Source organism: Mustela putorius, unplaced genomic scaffold (assembly GCF_011764305.1).
Source record: "Mustela putorius furo isolate JIRA1106 unplaced genomic scaffold, ASM1176430v1.1 tig00537248_pilon_pilon_pilon, whole genome shotgun sequence".
Lineage (NCBI taxonomy): Eukaryota > Metazoa > Chordata > Mammalia > Carnivora > Mustelidae > Mustela > Mustela putorius.
Genome location: NW_025422387.1, coordinates 4,083,458 through 4,105,899, shown reverse-complemented (window position 1 = coordinate 4,105,899; position 22,442 = coordinate 4,083,458). Strand labels below are relative to the sequence as shown.

The following is a 22,442-nucleotide window of genomic DNA, read 5'->3' as shown; positions in this document are numbered from 1 at the left end:
TATTGGCCTCAGAGAGGGAGGAAAGTTGGATCCCCCGAGAGAGAAGGTACGAGAGTCGACTTGGGGTGAGGACCCTTGACGTCATCGGAGCTGACCCCTCGCCATTCACCCAACATTCTCCTGAGAGCCCACCCTGAGCCAGGCCTTGGGGATACAGAGAAAAGCACTCCAGCACCACTCCCCCCAACGCCCAGCCTAAGTAGGAGGCTGGGGGCCGCCTGTAAACAGGAGCCTGCTGTTCCACAGCGTGCGTCCCATTAGGGTAGCACAAGGGTAAAGGTGATCAACCTTCTCGAGGAAGGCGTGTGGGGACAAGCCTGGGTTCTGATAATAGAAAGTTGATAAGAGAGGAGAGGAGGCAGGGCCCAGATCCTGAGGGGCCTATACCATGCAGAGGAATTTTCTCTCAGATTCATTAAGGACCAAACCCAGACCAGTAGAAACCAAGTGACTTCGTTAAGCGCACGCAGACACGGAAGGGCAGCCAGGCCTGGAGCCTCCACCTGGGTAGTCCAGTTCTCTACCCTGCTGCCTGCCACACACCGAGAGCTGTGGGAGGTCAGAGAGAAGGGCCATTCCACACTCAGCACCCGGAGAACAGCAAAGTATACACTGCCCTCGTCATTTAGCAAGTCACTCCCTACAAGAAAAACAATGCTGCCTAACCCAAAGCGAGAGGGCTGGGGAATCGCTTCCCATCAGGACACACGGACTCCGAAGACAGGAAAGACAATTTAACTGCAAAAGTCCAGGAGCCAGAGGAGCTGGGGCCCTAGAGGCAAGCTGGGGAGGGGGCTTTGACTCCATCTAGCCGGGGACTGTGCCCACGGTGCTGAGCCAGGGCGGGGGACTGGGGACAAATTAAACTCCAGGCCTCTCCTGCAGCAGCTCCCAAGCCAGCAGAGGAGATAAAAAGCAGGCACAAAAAGTAACTGTAAAATAAGGCAGACAGCGGTAAGAGCCACACGAGAGACATTAAAGTGCTGTGACACTTTGGAGCAGAGACAGTCGGTCGCACTGGGGGCCTTGGTGCTAGCTCAGGTCCAGAGGAAGGACGGGGAGGGCCCAGTCCTACCAGCTTCAGTGACTCCCACATGAGGACTGGGGTGAGAGCTGGTAGCGGACCCAGAAAGATGCTCAAACGAGGTGTCCTTTAGAGAATCCCGATTCTGGAGAGGGGGACGTGGGCAAGCCTGAGACTTTGCAGAAGCGCCCCAGCCCCTGCGTCAGAGGTAGGGAGAAGAGTGTAGAATGAGGAATCTAGAATTTCTATATAGGGGCAGCAGCTCTGCTGAAAGGGGACAAAGCCAGAGGACTTGCCTTGAAATGACATTTGCTTAGCAAGCACCTTGTTTACTTAGAATGTTGATTTGGGGTTTCTTGGGGGGGATGGTATTTGCACATTATGGGGGAGGAGGAAGTGTCCCCCTTCGCCCCCAAACAGCCATCAGCCCTGCCCCTGATAAGAAAGGATGAGGGGCAGGGGGGAAGGGGCAGCAGCCTGCCCTAAGACAGCGGCGCCTCAGGTTACAACAGCAAAGGGAGACTCTCGGGATGGAGATGGGCCAGATTTTCCTCCAGCCCGAGGGGCACCTGGAGCACCTTCTTCTAAGTTCTGGCCCCTCTCGGAGGGCCACACCCCAGGCTTAGGCCCCAGACAACCCACCCAGCCACGGCCAGAGCTAGAGGGATGTCCGGCTGCAGGCGGGAAACGGCAGAAGGCTGGACAGAGGGCTGAGCCCACCACTTCCTCCCGGCCCCTTCCCGGGCCCTTCCTCCGGAGCGCGGGCCAGACCGGACAGGCCCGGCACCGCACACACACCTGCCCCTTGACCGCGGTGACACTTGCCACTGGGGGAGGGGAGTCCTCCGCGCCCCGGCCGCCACCGACGGAAATTGGGAAATTAGCATTTGGGGCCCGACTCCGGAGGGCCGGTGGGTCTCGCGGGGGCGGGGGGCGCGGGCTCCGGGGCGACTTCCTGAGGTGGGGGTCCCGGCGCGCGCCACACCCTCCTCCCCGCGCGGGGCGGCCGGGCCCGGGGCTCCCACTTCCCCCACCCACCCCCCGCCCTTCCTCCCTCCCTCCCGGGCGCGCGGGCCGGCGCAGCCGGGGCCTCCGAGGCCGCCGCCCGGCCGGGGTCGCCGCCCCGCGCCCGGCTCTCCGGGGTCCGCTGGCGGCCCCGGGGAGGGTCCCGGCCGCGCCGCCTTCCGGCCGGGACCGCGGACACACTCACCCCGCTCTGCGCGGCCGCGGCTCCGTCCTCTTCGGCCGCGCTGGGCCGCCGCCGCCGCCTCACGCCGCCGGGGAGGCGCGGGCCCCGCGGCCCCGACCCGGCCGGCTGCGCCCCGCGGCTCCGCGCGCCGCCGCCGCCGCCGCCAGCTGGCCCCGGGCGAGCGGCCGGGCCCCCGCGGGCATGCTCCCCGGCCGTCGGCGCGGGCGGCGGGCGCGCACGTGCCGGCCCCGCGGGTGAGCGCGCTGCGCGCCGGGCCGCGGCGGTCGAGGCGGACGAGGAGGCGGCGGCCGGCGGGGCGCGGGGCCGGGCGCGCCCGCGGACGGGCTGGACAGCTCTACGCCGCGCCGCCGCCGTGCCCCGCGCGCCCCAGCGGCCGCTGCTGCCCGTGCGCGCCGGGCCCGCCTCGCATTCCCCCACTCGGCGGCGGGCCTGCGCCTCCGTCAGGCCGCGCGGGGAGCGGCGGCGAGTCCCGGCGAGGGGCCGCCCCCGCCCGCCCCGAGGGCTGGGCTCCGCCGGAAGAACGCCGGCGAACTTCGGGCCGGCTCGCTGTCTCCCCTCCGCGGCCGGGGCTCGCGCTTCCCCGGCCGGGGGACGTGGGGGGGGGGGGCGGTTGGGGCGGGGGGCTCGGCTCCTCGGACCCCGCGGGCCTTGAAACCGCGCTAGAGCCGCCAAGTGCCCTCGCGGAAGGGGACGAGTAGGCTTGCGGCGATCGTCACTTAAGTAGCTTTCTTAAAAACGAAGTTAGGGAGTAAGCCGACAGATCTAGGGGAACAAACCGCGTACGACTTCATGAGGCCCAAACCTAAAAGCCAGAGACCAGGTGTGCGGCTGGCAGGGGGTTCTCTCCCCAGTACCGAATACGCTCGCTTTGGGCACGAAAGATGAAAATGCCCCTTGGTCATCAGAAGTAGCGGGAGCGGTGTTAACAGAAGGGATGTGTGAAGCTCTAGTCCCCGACCTCAAAAAGGACCTGGAAGAGGATCAGAAACAGATTCATCTTGATGTTCCCTCCCGACTGGACTCTCCAGTTAGGAACAGGACGGCCAAGAGGGTACAGGGTAAAATTGACAATGAATCGCTGAGTATGTAGTTAGATTGAGCGGAACGGCCTTTTTGCCAAGGGCTGAAGTAATGGAACCAAATGGGCCACACCTAAAACCTAGCTTACCTGTCCTTCTGTGGGCGAAAGGAGCGCTTTCCCCTGGAAGGGCAAGCGCTATAATTAAAGCAGCCCCAGACTGTTCCGATAAAGCCCGGGCAAAACCACCAGAGGCTACTCGACCCTGCGGTGACTTAGAATTGGAGAGGAGGCCAGGAAAGCCATCAATCATTACACATCTCTCAAAATACCCGTCTTACCATCTTAGGGCGATCACTCTGAGACCAGTGAAGGTGTCCCAACAAATACGAGACCCTCACCTTCTTCCCTCCACCCAGAGGTGCCTTAAGTCCCACTGAGAATGGTTTCTGGCGCATGCAGAGAGATATCCAGAGGGAGGCTCTTTGCCTGTCTGCCACCCCGAGCTGAGCCCCTAGGCGATACCACTGCAACCTTGCCATGATTGCACTCAAAATTTGGGAGGCCTTCATCAAAAAGCAGCTCCCCCAATAACCCGGTAGGAATAAATACACTGATATCACAAGGCAGTTCATATCCACAAGTATTTATTGAGTGCCTGTACGCAAGACATGATGGTCCCTGCTCTCACAGAGCTTACAATCCCATGACTCCAGTACTTGCCTAGATTAAAAAAAAAACTGCAGCAAGCACTTGTCTCTGCCTGACCATCAGCAGCACTGGAGGAAGCAAGTGTTTCACATTGTTTTGGTCACTGTTACAGTGCAATTGTGAATAAAGCGATTATCTTTGAAGTCTGGAGTCACAGCGATGACGTGGTACGTCCTGTCCAGCAAATGCAAATTTATGGCTTGATTCCTCCTATTTGAGAGGCATCTACTGAAATAAAATGTAAGTCAGAAGAAGGCTTTGCAACACAGGTCCTAAGATACTGGTGTAGTTTAACGTATTATCATACTGCCACAGAACTCTTGGCAAAAAATTATCATCTCCTGCAGAATGTGTGCAATATAATTGGTTTAATCAGACCTGTACATCTCATGACCACGCACACTCTCGTGATGGGTAAACATGATTTACCTGTAGGACTCATGAAGGGTGCTAGGTATGCACTTACTTTTTAAAGCTTCTTAAAGACTCGCAGCACTAGTGACACATTAAAATGTAATGAAAATTGCTTGAGATAAAAATTAAAATGACAAAAATGTCTAATTTTACTACATATGTAAGGGCAGAATTCAAATTTAAAGAGCATTCAGCAAAGCGCCTGAGTCTTCAGAGTTAAGAAGGGGAACCAAACTCTAAAAACAACCCTCGTGTTCATATGGCCCTTCTGATGCCTAGTGCAGACCAGCCTTCCTGCGGTCCTGCCTTAGAGGCCACCACCTTGGACCTCTAATTATGGGACATTCAAAGGAGCCATTATTTTGGTTACATGGACAAAACCTTTTTTTTTTTTTTTTAAGGAAAATAACCTATGTTTACATCAAATAACCCCAGATCCCCCATTTTAGATGCTTCTGAACTTCAACCCAACAGGTTACCAGTTTTAATAGTCAAAAAACAAACACCTCACACCAGGAAGATCATATGAATTCCAAGAGTTTTGTTTTGTTTTTTGCAAAAAGGTGGAGAGATCATCTTAGACCACCTAACAGAAATGTCAACCAACCCAAGGCAATTTTTAAATCAATTGCTGGGGGCACAACCTACTTTCCTATTTAAAACGTCCTAAATCACTACTTCAAAGCCTTGATTAACTCCAAATGAATCTGAAATGTGTACTTTTGTTGAAAAGTTAGGAAGCACCAGGTACTTTACCTAATCTCCTTTAAAATGGAAGGAAGCTTATCGCTTCATCTTATCTCTTGCTGCTGAGCTGGGCAGGCCCAGCCAGGTGGTGACCCAGGTCTGCCTGGCTCTCCCAGTACAGAACCCCGGCAAAAGAGTAAACTCTACTTGCATTAAAAGAGGCACTTCCCCGAAGTGGAAGGTGCTTTCAGGCTGTTCCTCTCCAGCAGCTCAGCCCCAGCCAGGAGCCAAGCAATTCACCTCCCAGGGACACCCACAACTTTCTAACATCGCCACTTCTGGGGTTGAGTTGTTTTTAAGTGGAGTGTTCTGTGTTTGTAAATCAAGCACGAAAAAGGGAAAGATGGCTGAAAGGATTTTCCTTGGTTCTCCTCTTCACAGCTATGAAGAAAAAGGTTTTTTTTAAAAAAAATGTTTAAATAAGTGGTACTTACAATTTATTATATATTTAAAAAAATCAAAGCACATGTTTTCTGATAGGCACAGAAGAGGTTTTGATGGGGTTTCAGATCTTTCTTGGAATAAGCCAATAGAGACTACTAAGAAGGTAACTCGTTCACAAGATAAAACTTCTGAAATGGCAATTTCCTATTCTTGAGAAGGTAGTGGACTTGATGATAAAAGGAGCAACAAGGAATATCCTAATAATTTTCAAGTTATATTCTAATGTCACATCTAGGAACACTAATAACCATCAGTAAAGTCGATCCCTTTACTAGGTCTTAACACAGCTGTACTGGAGCTTGATTAAAATTAACATATTCTTTAACTAGTTGACTTAAAAAAAAAAAAGGTTAAAAAAAAGTACTATGAATAAAGGCACTTATTCTGTTGATGAATAATTGTGATTAGCCCAAGGTCTTCGACTGTTGGCAGGAGATGGGAGCAAAGGTTCGATTCACGAATAGGAACAGAAGAGGCAGGTGTCAGATGGCCCCTCCTGACGGAGGACCACCCAGGAAGCTGAGAAGGGAGCCCGCTGGGGCAACGGGCCCAGAGCTCAGCCAGGTAAGCTTTGGTGAAGGGTGCAGTTTGAGATTCCCTGCTCAAAGGCATACACAGACCCTAGTGGAGTGATGCTTGGCTTGGCTCATTATAACTACAAGCTGCTAAGAGTCACATAAGAAGAAAAAGTTCAAAAGAAAACCAAACTTTAAAACCTGAGCATCATCAGTGGCAATCAATTCTGCAAGTTTAGAATGAGTCTATTTATGAACATGTACACAGATATGTGGGCACTGGATTCCAACCAGCCCCCGAAAAATGGGCAGTGGGGCAGCCCGGACTTGACCCGAGGTCAGAACATACACCTGCTGTTGCTGCTGATCAGAGCACAGCCTCCTGCCCGGGTGCCGCTGCCAAGGCCATGAGCGGCAGGTCCCCAGCACGGCCCAAGGAAAGGCCCACGCGCCATCCGCACACATTCCCTGCCTGTGCACATTAAGGGGAGGGGACTCTAATCTAAACCTAGCATCCTGACAGCCCCTGCCATGGCTGGAGGGTTTTTTTTTTTGGCGGGGGTGGTGGGAGGCAGTGGGGTTGACAACATCTGCTCGGTGGCTCTGATGGCAGAAACCAGGACCACTCTGAACCCTTGCTGGGTGGTGGTGGTCTTTCATCAAAGCTTGATCCATCATCACCTTATGGCCACCGGAGGGACATGGTTTCACTCGGAATGCTGGGCAGAAAGCCCCGGCTCCCCCAACGGCTTACCGTTTTCTGGAAAGTACTACATATGTGACAACATTAGAGAATAAGAGCACTCATTTCTCTTTCCTTACAGACAATAAAGTTCAAGGGAAACAAAATGAGTTATTCACAGTTTCCAAAGCTTTCCAATATTCCATTACTTCCAATAGTTCCATCATTATTACTACTGTAATAATCACTCTAAGACTTGTTCCTAAAGGAACTGCATTACCATTAAGAAAAAAAAAAATCTCAACACAACTAAAATTCAGGGTATGCTGCATTCTTTTTTTTTTTTTTTTGGATTCAGCATGTATTGGTCTATTATGGAAGCTACTCTTAAGCATTTATTTTTTTAAAAAAAGAATCATATTCACAATGTAGAACAAGTATATAAAATTAGTGTGCAAAGTTAATTGTAAAAGTTTAACACTATTTGTTTAGAAACAAGCTGCCTCCCCTGTTTACATTTCCTTACTATGGATATAAACTGGAGACTTATACTATTTAAAAATAATACTTTTTAAATAGTAAAATATACAAGAGATTCCTGAGCATAACAAAAATATCTTGAAAATATGTGGCCATTTGAAGTATAAAACAGCAAGTGTAAAGAATAGCATGATTGTAAAACTACTATTTGAAGGCTTATAAACAGTACAAAATAGTTTGCCTTTTCTGAGTGCATAATTATACATTAGTGCAAACAAAAATGTCTCAAAATTTAATGGCTACAAATCTCAGAGATTTGCAGAGGTGCGCAACACATGAAATTTCTTTAATGTCATTCGAACTGAGCCCAGTTCTCGATTAATCCTTTCCAAACGATCTTCCAAGGCTTCCTAAAGGGAAATCACAGGAGAAGTTGCGTCAGAATTCTGTATCAGGTTCACTGGTTCTCTGATTACCACCAAACTGACCTTTCTTTTAGCAAAGGGGCAGGCAGAAACATTCAAATTACAGAGTTGTGTTTTTTACACACTTCCTCTTATTTATATCGTCTCTTTAAACAACACAAATCAGGGTCTCAACCATCCAGAATAAATGCTGCACTCAGTGCCCTAACAGCCCCAGTACCCTGCTGCTTGCAGGGTGTGAAAATCTCAGCAAGGGCAACAGGACAGACGGGAGAAGGCGACTCTCAGCCTCTGCTGGACTGAGAGCAGACCAAGAGGAACCCAGAGGCACTTTACACGCGTCACCAGAAGAAACGGGTTGGTGCCTTATCCCACTTAGGTGTATGTCAAGCAACTTTCTTCTGACAAGAATGTCTAAGTTAAAAAGGAAGGGAATACACTGGAGGAGTTTCTTGCAAGAAACCAGAGATTTCACAAAGAATCAATGTAACAACTGCTATTTTTAAATAAGCAGTACATGGGGCACCTGGGGGGCTCAGTGGGTTAAGTCTCTGCCTTTGGCTCAGGTCATGATCTCCGGGTCCTAGGATTGAGCCCTACATTGGGCTCCCTGCTGAGCAGGGACCCTGCTTCCAGCCCCCCTGCCTGCTTGTGATCTCTGTCAAATAAAATCTTCAAATAAATAAATAAATAAGCAGTATTACAATTAAATAAATAGCGCCTGGAATATAAATTTATCATTTTAGATACTTTATTCAGTCTTAACTCCAATGGTATCCTTAAATAAAAACTTTAAAATTCCTCTTTAACAACTTTAATTATAAAAAGATCACCCGGGGTGCCTGGGTGGCTCAGTGGGTTAAAACCTCTGCCTTCAGCTCAGGTCATGATCTCAGGGTCCTGGGATGGAGCCCCACATCGCGGGGGGGGGGGGTGTCTCTGCTCAGCAGGGAGCCTGCTTCCCCCTCTGTCTCTGCCTGCCTCCCTGCCTACTTGTGATCTCTCACAATAAAATAAAAGGATCACCCGAGGGGAGCCTGGGTGGCTCAGTCAGTTCAGTGGCCGCCTTCAGCTCAGGTGCCTGGATGGAGCCCCAAGATCGGCTCCCTGGCTTGTGCTCTCTCTTGCCTGCTCGCTCTCAAATAAAATCTTTATAAAAAATTAAAATAAAAAAATAATAAAAGGATCACACATTCATGATAAAATACTTAGAAGACAGAGGAGTAAAAATAACCAGGTCCTCTTTCCTGGGGTTTTTGTGTAGATACCCACATCATTAAGAAGAAAAATAAAAACAGAATCATATTCACTACTTCAAAACATTTTTCAACTGAACTTTTGTTATGAAATATCTTTCTATGATATCATTTTAAATTAGTGTGCAATATTCCATTAGATTTAACCAAAAATCTTTTATTTTTTTAAAGATGTTATTTATTGATTTGACAGAGAGACACAACTAGAGAGGGAACACAAGCAGGGGGAGTGGGAGAGGGAGAAGCAGGCCTCCCACTGAGCAGGGAGCCCGATGCAGGGCTCAATCCCAGGACCCTGGGAATCATGCCTTGAGTCGAAGGCAGACGCTTAACAACTGAGCCACCCAGGCGCCCCTAACCAACTATCTTTTAGTAGAAATTTAGGTTGCTTTTAATGTTAAATAATCCTGCAATAAATATTCTTAAAAAGGTTTCTTTGCACACATCTATAAGCATTGCCTTCGGAATCATTCCCAGGAGAAAAATGCTAGGTCTGAAAAAAATACAAAAATCTAAAGCTCTGGATCTAGGTCAAACTAAATTCCAAAAGGTTTGTGACAATTTCCTCTTCTACCTGCCATGTATGAGAACATGGTTTTCTAGACCCTGTGTACTGTTTTGGGTTTTTTTTTGGGGAGGGAGGGGGTATGTTTAAATATCTGCCTATGTAAGGTTTTTGTTTTTGTTTTTAAATGATGCTTTTTTGGGTTGCCTGGGTGGCTTATTTGGTGGAGCATCTGGCTCTTGGTTTCAGGTCATAATCTCATGGGTCATGAGATCGAGGCCTGTGTCAGGCCCCAGGCATCATGGGGAGAGTGTGCTTGAGATTCTCCCTCTGGCCCCTCCTCTAACCAGGGCCTGCACACTTTCTCTCAAAATAACTAAATAATTTTTTTTTTTTTTAATTATGCTTTGGAGCACCTGGATGGCTCAGTTGGTTAATTGTATGGCTGGTTAAGCATCTGCCTTCAGCTCAAGTCATGATCCTGTGGCCCTGGGACAGGCCCCGCGTCAGGTGCCCTGCTCAGCGGGAGTCTCTTTCTCCCTTTTCCTTTGCCTCTCCCTGAACTTACGCTCTTTCTGTCTCTCTAATGAATAAAATCTTTTCAAAAAATAAAGCTTTTGTTCAGATGTGTAGTTTTTTACTCATGGGTGAGACTGAATTTTTTTTTGTTTTTGCCCAATTTTACTCTTTTCATTTACGAATCATATATAATCATCTTCAGTCCCTTTTCACTGTCACTGGTCTCCTTACTGGACGAACAGCTTTGACATGTATGAACAGGATCTACTCCCTTTTAAGTTACTTTAAAAGCTTACAATCATTATATAAAAATATATTAGGGGCGCCTGAGTGGCTCAGTGGGTTAAAGCCTCTGCCTTCAGCTCAGGTCAGGATCCCAGGTCCTGGGATGGAGCCTCACATCCATCCGGCTCTCTGCTCAGCGGGGAGCCTGCTTCCTCCTCTCTCTCTCTGCCTGCCTCTCTCTCTACTTGTGATCTCTGTCAAATAAATAAATTAAAAAATATATATATTAAACAAATGTTTCAGATAAGTTTAGAATCAAGAGTATCTACAAGTTTTCCTTCTGCCTTCCCAACAAGGAAGAAGAGTTTCATGTGTGGAGTCTTATAAATTATTGACTAAAGACTTTGGGACCAACAAAAACTGTAACAGACTTAAAGTCTTAAGGAGAAGTTAGGCATAGAGGCCCAAGGAAAGACCTCCGCTGTTTTCTTTGCTTTTTTCCCTTCTGGTATCACAGATCAATCTGAAAATGACTTTTTCCTGAAGTTAAAGCACTGAAAAGCCAAAACATGCAGTTATGTAAGAGACATATCCTTGTTGTTATGCTTAAAATGTTACAAAAAGGAGATTTTCAACGTCCCATGGCTTCATGCATTTTTCTCTCTGGAAAGCAGCTAAAACAAATGCACATGAGCTGCTTCGCCTGCACCATCTCCTGCTCAATAATGGAATCACATCTCTCTTTTTTTTTTGACGATTTTATTTATTTGAGAGAGCGAGTACACCCAAGCCCAAGCAAGAGCTGGGAGAAGCAGACTTCCCGCTGAGCAGGGGGTGCTGGATCCCAAGACCCCCGGGATCATGACCTGAGCTGAGGGGAGACGCTTAATGTAAGATCTGTTCAAAGCCATATTGCATAGTAGCAGGAAGATCTTTTTCATTAAGTATAAAGGAAAAATCACTTTTTACTCCAGAAAACCACAGTGCAGTTCTAAAATATACTATAATCACCAAACACTTCCCAAAAGGCTATAAGTCTGGCCCAGTTGCTTCAGGACGCCTAACACGTCCTCTCGGCTAAACGAGCACCAGCCCGCACCACGCAGCTGATGCAGATTCAAGCTAAGACGGTTCACCTGGTTTAATCTTGTCTGCAAAGTGATTCGTCCTCCAGTAGAAGGCATTCGACTTAGTGCCGCCTCAATCTGTTGACACACAAACAAAATTTAAATAAAAACAGAAGAATTCTGATGAGTGGCAGGGACGTCTGTAACAGAATGGAAAGGACAGGCTTCGGCCTAGTACTTCCTTGTCCGCCTGGCCTGCACCGCCACTCCCCCTGCCCCAGTCAGCAAGGGCAGCTCAGCTCAAACTGGCTCCCAGCGCGGCTTTGCTGTGCAAGCCATAGAAGCTTCTGGCACGGTCTGACTCCGTAACTCCCTTCTGACTATTCCTCAGACATAGGCATTAAGTTCAGAAAAAGGTTTTTTCTGTTGTTTTTGTTTTAAAGTTTTTGTTTGTTTTTACCTGGTCTTTTTCTTTTGTAAGTTCATCAAAAAACCGTTCCGTTTCAGCTAGGGTCCTAATTTTTGCTGTATATTCAAAATCATTACCATGTGGTGCTACTGACGCGGGCTTACACTGTTCATAGCTAACTGATTTATTCTTCTCCCAGGCTGATCTCACAGACACTTTCTTCACTTCATTTGGCAACAGTTCGGGAGAAGGGCTGTGATTAGCATGGATGTCGGTGGCTGCTTCTGAGTATTTTTTTTCTGTCAGAGAGAAAGGGATTTTCTTTTATTTCATATCCATCTTCCTGATCGATCATATACATAACTATATATGTTATCTAAAGGCTGCCACATACCAAAAAAAGTAACAAAAAGAAACACAATAATCACATTTAGTCAGTGCTTTTCCTCCATAGAATTCTAAAAGTTTTGCTCTCGGTTGGACAATCTGTACAACGTCCCTAAGAGAAGGTATATAAACTTTCTGTGAGCTCAAAAGAACCTTTAATAAAACTTAAAGCCAAAAAAAAAAAAAAAAAGTTAAGCGCTAAGCTCACATTTAGCGGACACAAACCCGAACCAACAGTGCAGAGCCAGCATCTTACCGGGTCTGCCCAAGTGACTCATATGCATTATCTTGTACTTTATTCCAAACTTCAAAGATAAATGAGAAAAAAGAAAAAAATAAATAACCCGCCGCCCAAGTTGCACAGAAATGCCAGAATGTAAAAGAGAAATGGAACAGTATGGCTCTAGTAAGCAAGCATTAACAATGTCTGTACCTCAGTTTCCCAACTTTTCTATCAGGATAATAGCCCTGACACATTATATGAGCCGCACCAACGCATGTTCTTAGAGGCCCTTGGGCAGAAAAATTTTTTAAGTGCAGGATATTACACTATTTAGGACCTTGAAAAGATACCAGAAATTCACAAAATGAATGACTAAAACCATAACTAGTAATTTTTTAGGAAAAGATACCTTCCAAGTCATCTAGAGGAAGAAACTGGAGTTGTTTTCTTGGATTGGTACGTTGTAAAGCAGACACAGGAACAGTATCTAAATCATCCAAAAGTATATCAAATCTATTGAATGAAGCAAGTTACTTGTGAGAAAAATGTTAATTGATTTTCCCTGTCTCCACTAGAAAGCTGAGCTGGTGTCCGGATAACTCACATATTCATGTATTTTTTAAAAAGAAAGCTGGTCATATAATTTTCTAAAACTGAAGCTTAATTTATATTTTCTAACACAAAATTATATTCATGTATTAGAGACTTAAAGCATTTACCCATACATTAGCTCCTCCAATCTTTATAACAAGTTCTAATATATGCGGGCCAAGTATTATTATTCCTGTTTTACAGAAGAGGAAACTGAGGTTCACTGTGCTTAAGGAATTTCTCAAGAGCCTGACCGAGCCAGGTGGCCAGCTCTTACAGCGTAGGGATCCACAGTTCCCCACAGGAGCACGCCCTGTGGCCATGCTGCTTCAGAAAGAGGACAACTGTCCCAAGCACCCAGGGAAACTTACGCATATGTCAGGGCCATCCCAGGACAGCCTGCTCTCTTATACAAATGGTTCAAAAATTGCCCTGTATCATAAACCTTTTCAGGAAAACAAAGAATTGTCATTCTATACCCAAAAGCTGGAAGGGACTCTGACGCAGTACTTAAACTCAGTAGTAGCCAGTTTCCATAGTTAAAAAGTGTTTTCACGGATTATAGTACTTTTTTACTTTTAATATGACATTCATTTAAGTGAGTTAAATCCACAGGGTTCCCACTGGCAACTGAAAAATTAGTGATAGCTATAAGCTGACACTTAAAAAAAAAAATCAGTAATATTTTATTCTACTATTTTAGAGAACTTACCGAGTTGGACTGCTTTCATTTTTGCTCAGTAGATGACTAAATCCTGGGGACAGATTTTCTTTTGGGGATCGCTTTGGACTATAAGCCACAGTCACTGGCGTTAACATAATCTCTCTTTTTGCTACAGAAGAAAATGAAGAGGAAGTTCACTTTTCCTTCTATACAATACATATATTGGCAGAGCATACTTCCTTTCTCAGTACTCTTTTCTAACTTTAATGGAATACAATTTTATTATAAAACTTTCTGAAAGTAAGAGCATACAAAATTAAAAATAATTCATAATCCTAACACCTAGAGGGAACCACTGTCAACATTTTAGTGTATCCGACTGCAGGGTCAGCACTCAGACTCAAAACTGGTTTTTCAGGATTTTAGAAGTCGACTGGAAATAAGATGGAAACACCAGTGCCCAGTGCACATTCCCATCACACGGGGACACACAATCGCTGGTGTGCACTCCAGTCACACAGATACACACAAACGCTGGCTCCCGCTCCCATCACATGGGGACACACACGCTCGCTCCATCACACGGGTGGGGGGGGGACGACACAGAAATATCTTTAGCTGTTCTGAATATGAAAATCAAGAAAACAGAAATCCAGTGCCTAACCTTTAGAACCGTAACTGTAACTGACTAAAGAAACCAGACGTAACTATTTATGCAAAGAAGCATCTTTTCCAGGTTAAATTAGTTTAAATTAATTTGTTTGAACTAATGTTTAATTAGATAGTTGTCAACGCTCTCAGAAACTGTGAAATGGCTTAAGTTGCAAAAAGGAATCTGCTGGACACACACAAAACAGTATGCCGTGATAATTTCTTCACCTATCGTCACAGTGTCTATACAGTCAGATGGTATTACTGAGCAAGACCCTTTTTAGGGACTCTGTTCTCAGAATATTCTAGTAGGTGCTAGAGAACAGGAGGGAAAAAGAACATCAGACGTGTGTGCACAGCTCGGATGCCACTCTTTTGAGCCCAGGAGACATATTACATCTAACTCTTACTTGGGGTGCTTGATTTACGAGTTGAAGGTGGTAAAGACGACGATCTCTGTGAAGCCGAGTTAAATCTCTTCTGTCTCTGTTGGGCGCATTTCTCTGGGGACCGACCTGCACTGACTGACGTCTCCGTTTGCCGAGGATTTGCTAACTCTGTAACAGACAAATTGTTAAAAAGTCAACAAACAAAACAAACCTGGGCCGGTTCGGTGCCTTTATTAAGAAATGATTACGCCAAGCAAGCCATTCTCACTATCCAGGTTAGAATGATTATTTGCAAATACACATTGTAAGGATTAAAAAATGCTTGATGAAGAACAAATGTGGGGGTTTATAATGAATTCATTCTGGCTCCCTGTTTACAATTGCCATTCACGGCGATTTTTCAAGAGAGATTACTTTTAGGAAGTTACTGATTTATTTACTAGCAGATACTTCTTCGGAGATGCAATGCCCAAGACTGGACAATGGAATCAGCAGACCCGATCAAGCAAGCACTGGAGTGAGTACAAAGAGATGTAAGCACTGGTGAGCTGTTGAGCAAGGTACTTCCTGGGGTGGTTGGTGGGCTCAGTTGGAAAAACATGTGACTCTTGATCTTGGGGTTGTGATTTTGAACCCCACATCGGATGTAGAGATTACTTAAAAATAAAAAATAAAATTATCTTAGAAAAGGTGGGGGAGGCACCTGGTGGGCTCAGATGGTTAAGTAAGTGTCTGCCTTCAGCTCTGGTCATGATTCCGGAGTCCTGGGACTGAGTCACACAATAGGGCTCCTTACTCAGCACAGAGCCTGCTTCTCCCTCTGCCTCTACTGTTCCCCCTGCTTGTACTCTCTCGCTCTGTCAGATAAGTAAACAAATTCTTTTTTTTTTTTTTTAAGATTTTATTTATTGACAGACAGAGATCACAAGTAGGCAGAGAGGCAGGCAGAGAGGAGGAAGCAGGCTCCCCGCAGAGCAGAGAGCCCGATGCGGGGCTCGATCCCAGGACCTGAGATCATGACCTGAGCAGAAGGCAGCGGCTTAACCCACTGAGCCACCCAGGCGCCCCAGTAAACAAATTCTTAAAAAAACAAAACAAAACACACTTCTTGTCTTCCTGACAGATGCTCGGTAACCAAGAAGGGAGAGTAAAAAACACTACACCTCACTTTATGAATACTAAATGTCTATTATAACTTTCCAATGACAAACTGATGTAGAAAATTTCCAAATATCTTTAAGAATGGTTCATAAATCTTTACTAATTAGAACACAGGGCGCTGGGTTGCTCAGTCTTTGTTTACTTTTGGCTCCGGTCATAATCCCACGGTCATGGGATCGAGTCCCACATTGGGCACTCTGCTCAGAGGGAGGCCTGCTTCTCCCTCTCCCTTTGCCTGTTTTTCCCCCTGCTTGTGCTCTGTCAAATAAAATAAAAATAAAATCTGGGGCACCTGGGTGGCTCGGTCGTTGGGCATCTGCCTTCAGCTCGGGTCATGATCCCAGGGTCCTGGGATCAAGCCCTGCGTTGGGCTCCCTGCTCAGCAGGGGGCCTGCTTCTCCCTCTCCCACTCCCCCTGCTTCTGTTCCCTCTCTCGCTGTGTCTCTGTCAAAAAAATAAAATAAAATAAGGGGCACCTGGGTGGCTCAGTGGGTTAAAGCCTCTTCGGCTCAGGTCATGATCCCAGGGTCTTGGGATTGAGCCCCACATCGGGCTCTCTGCTCAGCAGGGAGCCTACTTCCCTTCCTCTCTCTCTGCCTGCCTCTCTGCCTACTTGTGATCTAATAAATAAACAAAATATTTAAAAATAAATAAATAAAATCTTTAAAAAAATAAACAAAAATAAAATAAAATCCTTAAAAAAAAAAAGTGTAACATGTAGTCTGCCTTGTATAAAAGCAGCAAGTTATGCCATGACTGTGATAAATTAGGAGCCAGAGTATTTAAGGAAGGTGATACAACTGCGGGCAAAGAGGAAGGTATCTATAATCTATTATCTATCTATATCAAACAAGGAAAAAATGCTTACTATTCGAGGTGTCCTCTTTCTCTGTCTGTGTGCCCCAATTTTTAAATATTTTTCCTTCCTCAAGTTCTTTTAAAGCTTTCATGACTGGTGTATCTGAAGTCTCTCTTTGTTTTGTTATCGATAAGCTTCTTGGTGAACTTCCAGATGAAGAATCCTTTTCCGGAGGAGAATGGTACCTTAAATAATAATTGTAAGACACACAGTGCTATGAACGGAGTATTTGTGCCTCAAAACACTCGTATATTGAAGCCCCAATCCTCAGTGGATGGTGTTAGGAGATGAGGCCTTGGGGAGGTGATTAGATTTGGATGAGATCATGAGAGCAGGGGGTCCTTTGCTGGGATGAATGCCCTTCTAAAAAGATGTCTGCACACATTCAGCGAGGAAAGACCAAGACCCAATAACCTGGAAGAGGGCCCTCACCATGAACCCAACTGCGCTGACACCCCAATCTCAGACTCAGCCTCCAGAACAGCAGGAAAAAGTGTTTCCTGTTGAAGCTGCTGGGTCTATGGTGATTTCATAGAGCAGGCTGAGCTAAGACAGAGGTCCCTGGCCCTGTTAGGGGAATGACATGAGAGCTAACAATTACACTCCACAAAGAGTATGTCTGCTTTACAACACAAATACACTGAAACTGAACCTGTAACAGACCAGTGCTTCCCAATCCTCTTCACACCCCGGCACATACAGAAGTATGGTACTTTCGTGGAGCCCTGGAGTAATCTGGTTGCATGCGCTGTCCAAAAGGTGAGAGGGTGAACACCTTAGCCTAACTGAGAGACTGTGCACAGCACACTGTCCTGTCAGGGGCACAGTGGGGGACCTTCTGCCCGCCCTTTGATCAGAAAGCATCTGAAATCCATTAGCTTTTCAAAGTAAAATAAAAATCTGGTCCTCAAAAGTAAGACACTGAAGCCACGAAGAGAAGGCTCTTTTAGACCTTCCCAGACATTTAAAGGCGACTGAGATCTATGAAACTGTAACCGAGCCTCAATCTGACCTCTGACAAAGCTACCTACCCAGAAGCACAGGTTTCCACCAGCTGGTCATCCATCCTGTTATCCGGGGCGTCCAAAGGCTGGCCGGTAAAGATGGAGTACTCCGCCCCTGGGATCAGCCACTTGCGCCTGCTGACGTCGGAGGTGGCCAGTGTGCTAGGACAGGGAGAAACGAGCTGAGGCATGATGGGCTCATGTTTCAGTTCACGCTGAACACAGACACAGAGCACCCTGCTCTGAAATGGTACGTACACATCTGTACAGTAATTCCAAAACTGCAAGAAGCCCCCTTATTTTAGATACACGAATTCTTATTTTATGGTTTTCAGAGCCAACCGAAGTCTTATTTTAGGTTTCTGTTCCTTTGGAATATTTCTGCATCTCAGTCAAGGTATTCTGTCCACACAGATCTGAACACCAACCAACTTCCTACCACACTTTCTATGCTTCACACCCAACCCACAGCTCAGGCCCAGGAGGTGGAGTGAGAGGGCCCTTCACGCTCCTCCCAGACCAGCACTGCCCGGAAGAATTACCTGGGAAAACAGAAACCTCCTCTATCTGCACAGCCCAGCACAGCCGCCACTAGTCACATGCAGCCCGTGGCTCGTGAGAAGAACCAATCTTTAAATGTTATTTCATCTTAAGGACCTTAAATGTAACAAGCCACACAAGGTGACCAGCACCACTGTACTGAGTCGTGCAGCTGGGGGCCAGGCCTCCCCTCCTATGGAAACCCTAACCCAATGGAGGCTCACCCATCGTGCATTAACCGGCCCTGAGCTAGACTTCCGAACCGCTCTCACCTTCTCCACACCTGCTCCTGCCTTCCTGCTTCACTGTCCATAGGAGGAGCTGCCTGAACCTCTCTGCAATGCCTAGACTCGGACTCCTGCTTACTCGTCCCCCTCCGCTCACTGGAGAACATTCACTGGACTTCTTTATCACTAGAGAACACATTCCCTTGAGAAATCCCAACTCTGGGAGCGCCTGCGGGGCTCAGTGGGTTAAAGCCTCTGCTTTCAGCTCAAGTCATGATCCCAGGGTCCTCTCTGCTCAGCGGGGAGCCTGCTTCCCTTCCTCTCTGCCTACTTGTGATCTCTGTCAAATAAATAAATAAATAAATCTTTTAAAAAAAATCCCAACTCTGAAGGTTCTTCCGGCTAAGGTGCTCAAGCATCACCAAGGCTCTGTGACCCCAAGGCCTATGATCCCTGGCCTCACCATTTTCAACTGATCAACCCCTCCCTTGGCTTCGCCAGTTCCCCTCTACCTACTCCAGGGCGCACGGTTACTCACTGCTCTGACCCCCTTTCTGTACTCCCCTTCCATCACTCCCGACTGGCAGCAGAGACCTAAGCCTGGAGGAACACGGTGGTCTCGCTCCTGAGTGTCTACAGTCCTCCATTTAGGCTTTGCTGGAAAGCAAGCCACCCAACCGCACGGCCTGGGCTAGCACCAGAGAGTGGTTATTACCATCTCATGGACACCCAACACGGCTGACAACATACCTTTCCGTAATCCGCGCGCTCCAATTCTCCCACCAGGATTCTCCCTCACACCTTCTCCACTCTCCTCCGACCTCTCACCCTGCCCTGCCAGTCACTTGATAGCCTCGCATCACACTTCGGAGGGAAAAAAGAAACCAGGAGACAAGAGGTATCTTCCTCTCTCTGCTCCCTACCACAGCCAAACCTCTTATAACTTCCCTCCTCATTTTTATTTAAACTCCCAGTCACTCCCTTTTTCCCTCTATTTTTTTTTTAAGATCTATTTATTTGACAGAGATCACAAGGAGGCAGAGACAGGCAGAGAGAGAGAGAGGGGGGAAGCAGGTTCCCTGCTGAGCAGAGATCCCGATGCGGGGCTCGATCCCAGGACCCTGAGATCACGACCTGAGCCGAAGGCAGAGGCTTTAACCCACTGAGCCATCCAGGCACCCCTTTCCCTCGATTTTTAAATTAAGAAACATTCTAAACGTCCTTAGAAAATTACAAAGACTACTGTAAGCACTCGCCTGTACTTAGTTTTAACAAATGCTTTACATATTTGTTTTCAACATTAAGACAGAAGATTCTGCATGAAAGGTCATTTTTTAAATTATGTCCACATATTTTTTAAATAATGTCCACATAATGCACACGTCCTTGTGATGCTGCTGTTTCTACTCTACACGCTTCAGATTTCTCCATGTTAACACAGACAGGGGCGTGATTTGAACTATTTACCTACAGTACAAATACACCACACCTTACAGATCCCTCCTCCTGTCGGTGGTTATTTTAGTTTCTGATGCATCATCTTTCCACAATGCTGTGATTAACACGTGTAGGAATTCCTGAGGTAAATATCCAAAACCAGAACTGTGGAACCTGGGGTGCACACATCTTCAGTCTTACTGGATATTGTCAAATCACACTCCAGACGAGCTTATCGATTTTCAGTCTAACCAGCAGCAGCAGAGTTCCTGTTCCTTCACATCTTTGCAAAATTTGCAATGATTAGCCCTGGAGTCTGGCCTGGCCTGTCTGATGGTGTGAGGGGTAGCCCATGCTACTTATTTATTAATTTGCATTTTTCTGATTACTAGCAAAATGAACATCTTTTCAATTTTATCAGCCATTTAGAGGGTTTTTTTTTTCCTGTGAATCATCTGTTCATACTTTTTTATCATTTTTCCACTGAGAATTTTTCTTATTGATTTATAGTTCTTTACATCCTAGATATTAATCTCTTATTGGTTCCTGTTCACTTAAAATATAAAATATTTCAAGCGTGCACAGACATACAGATTATACTCCTGCAGCACAACCATCTGCTTACGAACCCTGTTTGCTCTATGTGTGTGAACCGTGGAACACTACAGACACGACCCAAGTCCCCTGTGGACCTCACCAGTATAGTTCCTCCAATGTCATAACCTTAGTGTAAGTGCTCGGCTACCACTTCCACTAAATTCATATTCAACATTCCACACACATCATGTTTTTACTACTTCTGTATGAACCTGTAAGATACGTTGTAGTAAATGACAAATCAATATAAATAGTACCCTACTTCTTCTGCAACTGGTTTTTTGTTGTTCCAAATTATGTTCTCAGAATTAAATCAATGTTAGGTGTGTCTGGGAGGTGCAGTCAGTCAGTTAAGCATCCAACTCTTGGCTACAGCTCAGGTTGTGATCTCAAGGTTGTGAGATCAAGCCCTGCACCAGGCTCCACACTCAGCGTGGAGTCAGCCTGAGATTCTCCCTCCCTCTGCCCCTCCTACTCGGGCTCTCTCCCCCTCTCTCTCCAATAAGTAAATAAATCTTTAAAAAAAAAAAAAAAAGATTAAACCATGTTAGCAATCAACTTAAGTGGCTGGCAAATTTTTTCCTACAGAGACTCAGAGAATAAATAGGTTTTTGTTTTGTTTCATTTTAATAAATAGGTTTTATGGGCCAGATGGTCTCTGTTGCAAGTACTCAGATTTACCACTGTCGTGTAAAGCAGCCAGACAATAGGTAAATGAATGAGCTTTATTTATGGATGCTGAAATTTGAATTTCATATCATTTTCACAAGTATGAAATACTATTCTTTGGATTTCTTCTCAAACATTTAACAACGTAAAAGCCACTCTTTGCTCATGATTCCTACCAGCATGGGCAGCAGACTGGACTTGGGCGAGGGCTGTGCTTGCCAGTCACTGACCTAATGTACACATCGTCACACTGCAGAGCCCCTGCATAAGCATATCACAGTATATGAATGTTCCAGCTGTCAGACATACAGGTTGCTTTCACTCGCTCTGCACAACATGCCCAGCAGATGTTCACATCTGTCCCTCCACACAACCACCCGCCAGGCCATCAAGGCCTGGCTGGCGCACCTAAGGGTCACTAGTCCCCTCACATGCTCTCTAAGCGGCGTCCACACCGCTGGCCACTTCAGAGTTCCCCCTAACTCCCTGACAGTGCTCAGGTTCTCGGGCCAACTCCTCTGGCCCCAGCATCGAGACATCGGGCTTCTCAGAGCTTCATCCTACACCAAACCCCCACCACACGCCCATCATCTACCCCAGGATCAAGCACTACAGAATGCGAATTCTAAAATTTGTATCTCTAGCCTAAGACTTTATTTCTATAGAGTTCCAAATGCACATTTATAATCACCTGCTGGATTCCCACTTGGAATTCGTATGAATCTCAAACTAAAATATTTGAAATGGAAATTCTGATCCTGACCCCATGGTCTACTCTTCCCATTTCTTCCCTAGTGCAGTACGTGGCACCTGAGTTGCTCCAGACAGAAACCAAGGTGTTACCAGACACCTCCCTTTCTTGTCTCCTCATTCTTTTTTAAAAAAATATTTTTATTTATTTACTTGACAGAGTGAGACAGCGAGTAAGGGAACACAGCAGGGGGAGTGGGAGAGGGAGAAGCAGGCTCCCCACTGAGCAGGAAGCCTGATGCGGGGCTCAATCGCAGGAGATTAGGGTCATGACCTGAGCCGAAAGCAGATGCTTAGCAACAGAGCCACCCAGGCGCCCCTTGCCATCTCATGTTCTGTGGATTTTACCTCCATTAGGTCTCTCAGACCCTTCTCTTCTGTCCATTTCTATGGCCACCACCCAGTGAACACCATCTCTCCTAATACCACAATTGCCTAATTAGTGTGTCTGCTTCTACTTTTCCTCTCCATCTTCTCCTCATGGCAGGTGCATTAAAAAAACGGAAACCAGGGGGCCCCTGGGTGGTTCACTCATAAGGCAGCGGCCTGCAGCTCAGGTCATGATTCTGGGGTCCTGGGATCAAGCCCTGCCTCGGGCTCCCTACTCCGCAGGAAGCCTCCTTCTCCCTCTCCCACTCCCCC

General features: G+C 46.7%; 2 protein-coding genes across 11 annotated transcripts in view; both read right to left on the bottom strand.

The window, feature by feature from the left end:
- The window catches only part of PITPNM2 (phosphatidylinositol transfer protein membrane associated 2), a 134,469-nt gene extending 131,916 nt beyond the window's left edge, over positions 1-2,553 (bottom strand). The window contains exon 1 of one of the 2 annotated variants that reach the window (XM_045073513.1): positions 2,235-2,553. The gene's annotated coding sequence lies outside the window, so the exon portion shown is untranslated. The remainder of the gene's footprint in view (positions 1-2,234) is intronic. The other variant, XM_045073510.1, reaches the window with a different exon arrangement.
- Positions 2,554-3,882: 1,329 nt separating this feature from the next.
- Positions 3,883-22,442, bottom strand: part of MPHOSPH9 (M-phase phosphoprotein 9) — a 66,780-nt gene continuing 48,220 nt past the window's right edge. For 7 of the 9 annotated variants that reach the window (XM_004753124.3, XM_004753125.3, XM_004753129.3 and 4 more), the window contains 8 exons: positions 17,608-17,742; positions 16,586-16,761; positions 14,578-14,724; positions 13,565-13,685; positions 12,671-12,774; positions 11,703-11,950; positions 11,312-11,380; positions 3,883-7,655 (listed from right to left, as the gene is read on the bottom strand). In XM_004753124.3, the coding sequence (XP_004753181.1) occupies positions 7,554-7,655; positions 11,312-11,380; positions 11,703-11,950; positions 12,671-12,774; positions 13,565-13,685; positions 14,578-14,724; positions 16,586-16,761; positions 17,608-17,742 (1,102 nt within the window). In that variant the 3' untranslated portion in view covers positions 3,883-7,553. Of the gene's footprint in view, positions 7,656-11,311; positions 11,381-11,702; positions 11,951-12,670; positions 12,775-13,564; positions 13,686-14,577; positions 14,725-16,585; positions 16,762-17,607; positions 17,743-22,442 lie in introns of those variants that run through there. The other 2 variants (XR_006604760.1, XM_004753128.3) reach the window with 2 other exon arrangements.